General features: G+C 42.6%; 1 protein-coding gene across 2 annotated transcripts; it reads left to right on the top strand.

Moving 5' to 3' along the window:
• The first annotated feature begins 665 nt into the window (after positions 1–665).
• Positions 666–3,836, top strand: LOC133901075 (receptor-like protein EIX2). Of its 2 annotated transcripts, XM_062342371.1 has the most exons (3): positions 666–2,207; positions 2,269–2,860; positions 2,950–3,114. In XM_062342371.1, exons 1-3 carry the CDS (start codon positions 684–686, stop codon positions 2,961–2,963), a joined length of 2,130 nt encoding a protein of 709 aa, XP_062198355.1. In that variant the 5' UTR covers positions 666–683; the 3' UTR covers positions 2,964–3,114. The 2 variants fall into 2 exon arrangements, with proteins under 2 accessions (XP_062198355.1, XP_062198354.1); XM_062342370.1 differs by having other exon boundaries at positions 2,269–3,836.
• The last annotated feature ends 4,501 nt before the right edge of the window (positions 3,837–8,337 follow it).

The following is an 8,337-nucleotide window of genomic DNA, read 5'->3' as shown; positions in this document are numbered from 1 at the left end:
CAGACAAAGCATTAAGGAGAAATTGGTGTGGCTAGTTTCTTTTCCTTCACGCTGTATGGGTAGGACAGGAGGTTGACGATGACTTGACCGTAAAGGCATAGACTGGCGCCGCTTATATTCACCACCAAACCGAACGGCAACATCCCACACACTACGCACTAAACTGGGACAGAAATAATCACTAACTTTCACGCTGTATGGGTAGGACAGGAGGTTGCCGATGACTTAGACTGGAGCATCAAGTGGAAGGAAAGGATGGCTAAATTAAGCCGTATGTGTAAAAGTACATGCAGTTTTGCATTTCTGGACTTACCAGACACGGTAGACAATCGACGTGGACGACCAGACGAAGACAACGAACGAAAACAACCACACGCAATGATCAATCAACTACGTACTTTGATTACCTGAGAGTCAATTGCATGCCTCTCGCGATCGCTCCCTCTCGGTGGCAGTGTAAATCAAATGCAAGTTGCCTCTCAGTGGCAGTGTAACAGGTTAGCTAGCATACTAGAATTATTGTGTGTGGAAAGGCCGTCACCTTCGTTGCACTGGCGCCAACAGCATCGGCTACTCTCAAATCATCACTGACGGACGACTCGACCATCCGCTTAATATCGCAGCGTGCTGCTGTGCTGCTGCCTATAAATCGCCGACGGCTGCAAAATCACTCGAAAATCGACATGATGCTAGCTTTCAGCATGGCCACCTTGGATTTCCTGCTCCTCGTAGTCATCGTAGCAGCTGCTTCCTATTCCTTCACCGGCGTCCACGCGGGCGCCGCCTGTGCGCCTAAGGAGAGGGACGCCCTCCTGGCGTTCAGGCAAGGCATAGACCCCTGGGGCCTCCTGGCGTCATGGCAGCCAGAAGATGAGCATGACTGCTGCCAGTGGGAAGGAGTCCAGTGCAGCAACCTGACAGGCCATGTCCTCGAGCTGCACCTCAGCAACGGAGATCTGACCGGAGAGATAAGTCGTTCTCTGCTCTCCTTGCAGCATCTTGAATATGTCGATGTCAGCATGAACAGCCTCCAGGGGCCGACCGGCCAAGTCCCAGAGTTCCTAGGATCTTTCAAGAACCTAAGATATCTTGACCTCTCTAGCATACCGTTTTCCGGTAGGGTGCCTCCTCAGCTTGGCAACCTCTCAAAGCTGCACTATCTTGATCTTTCAAACACTGGTTTGCCGCAGCCCATGTACTCCACTGATCTCTCGTGGTTAACACACCTACCTTTGTTGCAGTATCTCAACATGGAGTCAGTAAATCTTAGCATGGTAACTGACTGGCCGTATGTGGTGAATACGTTGCCTTCTTTGAGGGTCCTTATTCTTGATAATTGCTCGCTAACAAGTGCAAACCAATCGCTCCCACACCTTAACCTTACAAACCTTGAGGAGCTCCATCTCTCCTTGAATAGCTTTCACCACCCAGTTGCATCCTGTTGGTTTTGGAACCTAACAAGCCTAGTGCACCTCTCCCTCGGGGAAACTGCGCTGTACGGACAACTCCCAAGTACGCTGGGAGACATGGTATTCCTTCAAGTACTAGACTTGTCGTGGAATAGTAATAACTTGAGCATGACGACGACAAACTTGAAGAACCTATGCAACTTGACTGTTCTAGATCTTGATACATCTCTTTCGTATGGAAATATAACAGAGTTGATTGAGAGGTTGCCGCAGTGTTCATCAAACAAGTTGCAGGAGTTGCATCTACAGTCAAACTACCTGGTAGGGTTCCTACCAAGCATCATGGGACACTTGACCAGTATAGTCACTCTTGATCTCAGTTGGAACAACATTACTGGACCTCTCCCAGCATTTATAGGGCATTTTGCACATTTGAGGACCCTTGACCTCTTTTTCAACCACCTTACTGGACATGTGCCATCTGAAATAGGTATGCTAGCTAATTTGACTACATTGGATCTAAGCGGCAATGACTTGGATGGTTCGATCACAGAAGAACACTTGGACGGTTTACGAAGCTTAGAGTACATAGACTTATCAAATAATCAATTGAAGATTGTGGTGGGTTCAAAATGGCTACCCACGTTTAGACTACAAGAAGCATATTTTGCATCGTGCCAGGTCGGTCCTCTATTTCCTGCATGGCTTAAATGGCAAGTGGATATTCTTCAGCTTGATATCTCAAACACAGGTATAATAGATAGGCTTCCAGATTGGTTTTGTAATACATTTTCAAAGGTCATATTCTTGGATATCTCCAATAATCAAATCAGATTGGTTTTGTAATACATTTTCAAAGGTCATATTCTTGGATATCTCCAATAATCAAATCAGTGATGGCTTGCCAACAAATATGGATATCATGTCATTGGAAGAACTACATTTCAGTTCAAGCAACCTAACCGGTCAAATACCTCCATTGCCAAGAAACCTCAGCATGTTGGATATCTCAAGAAATTCTTTATCAGGACCCTTGCCATCAAATTTTGGGGCGCCAAAGCTAGATTCTATTATATTGTATTCTAATTACATCAGTGGTCAGATACCAACATCTATTTGTGAATTGAGCTTGTATGCCTTGGATTTGGTCAATAATCTTTTTGAAGGAGAAGTTCCCCAATGTTTAAATATGTCAGGAATGACATATCTATTATTAAGTAACAATAACTTCTCTGGCAACTTCCCACCATTTCTACGAAGCTGCACGAGTCTGTCTTTTCTGGATCTATCATGGAATAGATTCTCAGGAACAATGCCAATGTGGATCGGGAGATGCAGTTCATTGCAGTTTTTAAGACTGAATCACAACATGTTCTACGGGCATATTCCAAACAGCATCACAAGTCTCACAAATCTTTATCATCTGAATCTTGCAGCCAATTGGATATCAGGTGTCATACCTCCGCATCTATCAAATCTAACATTTATGACAAGAATATGTATACTGGATTATTTTTACAATGTTCCTGTCAGGCTCCAGGCTTTAGTTGGTGATTTATTAATAGAGACCAAGGGGCAACAACTCAATTACCATGGTGCGGGTCTTTTGGAGATACTGAGCATTGACCTCTCATCCAACCATTTAACCGGTAAAATTCCAGACGGGATAACATCTCTTGATGGATTGGTAAATCTGAACTTATCTCGGAATCAACTGAATGGAGAAGTTCCTGACAAGATTGGGGCCATGCAATCGTTGGAGTCACTTGACCTCTCCAGCAACAATCTTTTTGGAGAAATCCCATCAAGCATATCAAATTTGACATATTTAAGCTTTTTGAGCTTGTCTTACAATAATCTAACAGGAAGAATACCTTCAGGACGTCAACTTGACACTCTCTATTTGGAGAATCCCTCTATGTACGATGGAAACACCGGTCTATGTGGGCGTCCTCTTCAAAGGAATTGTGGAAGCAATAATACATCTGAGCATGGAGACGAAAAGAGAGATGAACATCATTCTGGGCCAATGTTCTTTTACTTTGGACTTGGCATCGGATATGTAGTTGGTCTATGGGTGGTGTTTTGTGCCCTACTATTCCTGAAAGTGTGGAGGATTGCTTATTTTCGCCTAGTCGACAGGTTTTATGATAAAATTTATGTGTTTGTGGTTGTAACATGGAAAAGCTTTACTAGAAAGGCAGACGTACGCTAAGTGGTAAAAAAGAACTAATGGTGACGTAGCTTCCATTGGAATGAAGTTCTACGAATACTTGGAAGGTGAACAGCTGAAGTGGCATTTAGCAACATCTATATTATATTGTGTATCTTGTTTTGGGTGAAGTTGTAATAATGGATGTTCGAGTAAAGCCCCTAAAGCACATATATATGCAATGATATTTATTTGTACTCGTCGGTCACAATGAACCCAGTGATTTGCTTTTCTTCTGTTCCAGTTCTTATTCCATTTGTCAGTTCAAAGTGCTCTCTCTTTCTCTCCTCTATACTGGATGTCAAAGAGAAGATTCGGTCCATATTATACCTCCTGTCTAAGCAAGAAGTTATGCAAAACAAATTACTACTACAATAACATCAACTTTTTAAGATTTGGTCAAAGATGGCTTCAAGAAAACAAAAGTTGAAAGCACAATTAAGAAAAAATTACCTTATCATCAAGAACAGAGGATGTACACATTTGATCAAAGTTGCGAAAGTTAAGTATGTCTAATTTTGGCTCTCATGGGAACCAAAACAAATAGCCTCTTCAAATAGTTTCTGGCAAGTTCCCATCTTCTGTGCAGAATTTTCATAAGCTACGATTCTTAGATTTTGCATGTAACAACTTCACTAAAAGACTGCAGGTATAGATGATTCATTTTTTCTCATTGAGTGATAGCTCAGTTGATAGAGTCTCCAGCTGAGAGTCCGTCTATCTAAACTCCTAACTCGTGTGCTAATAAAAAGTGGGTACCTCTTTGAAAATTGGTTTCAACGAGTTTTCTAATTAACTAAGGTTCGGTACTCCCCTCTTTAAGACGAAGCCAAGGGGTTTCTTCCCGTGATTGAGTTTTTTTTTTCCAGTTGTATTGTTGATAGCCAATGAGGGAAAAAAGAGGGAGTCATCAGTACATCTATAGTACCAACTTTGGGAAGAAGGAATAAATAGCCAGTTTTGGCAGAAAGCGTTCTGCTTTCACAAGAGCCTTTTGTCGGGTAAGTACGAAGAAAACAGAGCATGGCATGACATCAATATACACGAGTGATAGAACGAACTTCCCAGAAATCTCCTCTACAATTGCTACCTAGTAGATTGCTCGTGTACACCCAAGGAAAAACAGATGAAGCAGACAGGAAGGTGGTAATTGTCCTGAGAGCCATTTTTTAAAGATTAATGCTACCGTACTATCCGGTGACTTCACCTAATAATTTGATGCAACTTTCTGAGTTGTTTTGGATTTAGGGGCTGTTTGGTTCTTGCTCCTAAGAAGCCAAGTAAAAATTTGATCACGTCTCAAAAATTTAGCTTTTGTTTAGATCAAGGCCAAAATTTAGCCGCGTACTGAAAAATTGGCTAGCTAAATATTTTCTATAGCAAAGCTAGATAACATTTTAGCATCTAAAATGGCCGCTTCAATTTTTGGCCAGCCAAAATTTTGACTTAGGCCTCATTTGGATAGGTTGCGGCTTCGGAGCTTCTAGCTAGCTGAGGAAGCGGTTGTGGCTATTCAATTTTAGTTGTTGGCTTTTACAATAAACTTTTAGCTTCTTAGCACACCAAAAGCCAGAAAAACTCATCTCAACCTGCTTCTCAGCTTTTAGTTCATTTCAGCCACAACCGCTTCCTCAGCCAGCCAAAAGCCATCAGAAGCTGGTTCAAAAGTCAGCCGCTTGGATAGCTTCTGGCTCTTTTCAGGAAAAAGCCGCTTTTAAGCCCATCAAAACAGACGGATAGCCTCAAACCAAACACTACTTGACATGGCCAAATTTTAGTATGACCCCAATTTTTGCATGGCTTCCTAGGGGCGAAAACCAAACAACCCCTTAAAGCCTCTGGTGACCCACCGACTGTCCTTGGTGCTCCCGTTTTACAGACCAACGATTAGTTTCTCCCCTTCAACGGCTAATTTTTTAGGTTATCCCTATGTATTATACCATATTGCTCTGTCATTTGAAGGTGCTCTCACTCGTTGGAAAGCTTAGACACATATTGCAGAGATTGAGGCACTTTGGTAATAATATTAAAGATCAAGACAATTAGCATAAGATTAAGGATGAATAGTGTTAGTTTAGGCCTAGTCTGAATCTAGCTAGGTAATTAGAATAGAATGAATCAAGTGAGTGATCCACACTTATTACTCTTTGTGCTTGCTGGCACCTAGACGGTTTGGTAGCGGTATAGTCTTGTGAGACCCTCCAATTGAGTTTGTAGAGCGGTCGCAAGCCTTATAAGAAGGAGTGGCCTGTGACAGAGTGGTGAAGCACTACCATAGTGAAGACGAGCAGTGGGAATCAGGGGTGAGACCTAGTAGGAGACCCACCGGCGTGAGGGGAGCTCTAACGGCTAGAATCATTGGAGTAGCCGAGCAGGGAGCTTGGCACTTGTGAGGGACTCTAACGTGGATTAGAGGTGAGCGGCAAAACCGATATCAAGGGAAAAAATCATCATGCTGAGTGTGCGCTCTCTAACTCATTTATATTTTACACTTATTTATTGCATCATTTAATTTTCACATGTATCTTTTCTAGAATTGCTATGTGTAGCTGTAGGATTGGAACCTAGGGTGGAAACTTATTACGATGGAGTGCCGCACTAAATAAATCTAAATTATAATTAGATAGAAATTGATTTAGGTTTATCTTATTGATTTAAGCTAATTAATTTTAGAAACCATAATTCACTCTCCCTCTTAGACCATCACCAGTCCTTATAGACGTTTTTTTTGCAGTGTAGTACCAAAATTGCAAGTCCAGCTTCTTGTTACACTTTCTATATAGAAGTTTTTTACACCCTTGTGAACAAAAATGTTTGTAAGACTATGAGATTTGTAACTTTGTATAGATTTTCTAGTTAACATTCGCAAGATTTTTTTCACCACAAATTCATTCATGTTTGTGACCGTCGGATGTAGATCCAACCGTCTGCCTTCATCTGGCTCAACCTTATACAAGTCGTTGTCTTCCACAAGCAGATCGATCTACTCCAGTCCCAATCCACTACATGGCCTCCTGTTGACGATATACCCTAAGGTAATCTTTAATTCAGATTGGATCCGTGTGTGCGCCTTGCGGATAATGATATACGAGGGATTAGAACTATAATAGACTTCCAACATATGGCAGTCTATTAGTGGGGTCTATATAAGTGAAGTCGCGGGGCTGCGGGCGAAACAAATTCCATCACCCTGAAACTCTAGCCGTCTCCACGTGACCTCCCCACGAATCCCTAGCTAGGTGTATGGTGCCAGCACACCAGCGTACAGTGTTCCACCCCTGGACATGTGGATATCGTTGTGGCGTTGCTGCTGCTGTTGTTGTTGTTGTTGTACTGATCGGCGACAAGACGCGAGGAGGAGCCGACCAGTTCGTAAAGAGATTGACTACTTTCTCTACACTCATGCGCACGACATTAGACCAGCCTTCTCCAACTCTTTTTTCGCTGCAATGTGCATCTAGTGATAACGATACATGATCGCCTACTCACATGGTTTCCTAGATGAACATGATAGAATTTTTGTTTTACGCTAGCGTAGCGTACCCGTTTCCCAACACCCTCACTGTTTTGCTTCTGCCGTCAACCTCACCCATTGGCGATCCTCTGTGACTGTGGTGGGTGGTGCCCCCGCTGCCTCGCCATCCCACGCGCTGCCTTCCGCCATCGCTAGATTATCCGACTTCTGTTGGAAATATACGAATTATTCTAATTTTATCATATTCTACTCGGAGGCATAATTCATAGTTGTTTACTAATACAAAGTGATCTACCGCTAGCAGCATACTATAACACATAATCGATAAGAATGACATGAACTCACAGTCAAGATTGATGAATAAAATGACTAGATACAGTGACGACTTGTAGTCATGCAGACCGAAGAGGAAGTTGTTGGGTTGATGAAGTCGAGCTTCCACAAGGGTGATCTGATCGATGTCGAGGAAGCAACTCCTTAGATGTAGTCAAAGTCAAGTCGAAGTGGCAGTGCACGAGCGGTCGTGCAGTTGCGCTGTCCAGAAACCTTATTGCCACCCCTCATACAGGCTTCACGACAGCAACGGTTCGGAGATACCACTCACCCTTAACCTCGGTGCACACCAAGGAGAGGGTCGGCGAGGTTCAGTAGCTCAACAAAAAACATAGCAAATTTTGATGAGAGAAAGATGAATAAGATTGATTTGCTCGCTGCCTTGTTGCCTCACAAAAAGCTCTACGTGCCAGGACATCTCCAGGACTTATATAGGCAACGGTACCTTACTAGTAATGGCTGTAATTATCCTCAATAAACAGCCATAAACATCACTAAGTAACCACTTAATAAACAGCTACAAACAGCACTAGAGACCACTGAAATAAAAAACAATTAACCTCATTAATTGTCACTTATGGCTGACACAAATAGAAAGAGAAATAGCTTTGGAATTTTCAAAATTAGATCTCTTAATAAGCCAAATTCTAACAACTTCCACAGCAGCGGCCACCAAATCCCCAAAAATCCTGACCCCTGACCCTTACCTAAACCGAGATAGCCGGAGTTGCAGACCTCCCTGGAGAAAAAGGTCAGACCACGAATCTTCAAGCGCATCTCACGGTACGAAATTCACATTATTTCAGCCCCAAAAATCATTCGAACGATATTTAGCAATTCCGAAGTTTTAATCCTCATGATGCGTTAGGCTCTATGTTATGAAATTGTGGTAGTGTCACGTACATTGC

This window comes from Phragmites australis, chromosome 19, assembly GCF_958298935.1.
Source record: "Phragmites australis chromosome 19, lpPhrAust1.1, whole genome shotgun sequence".
Taxonomy (NCBI): Eukaryota; Viridiplantae; Streptophyta; class Magnoliopsida; order Poales; family Poaceae; genus Phragmites; species Phragmites australis.
This window is presented reverse-complemented; position numbering and strand designations above follow the sequence as displayed.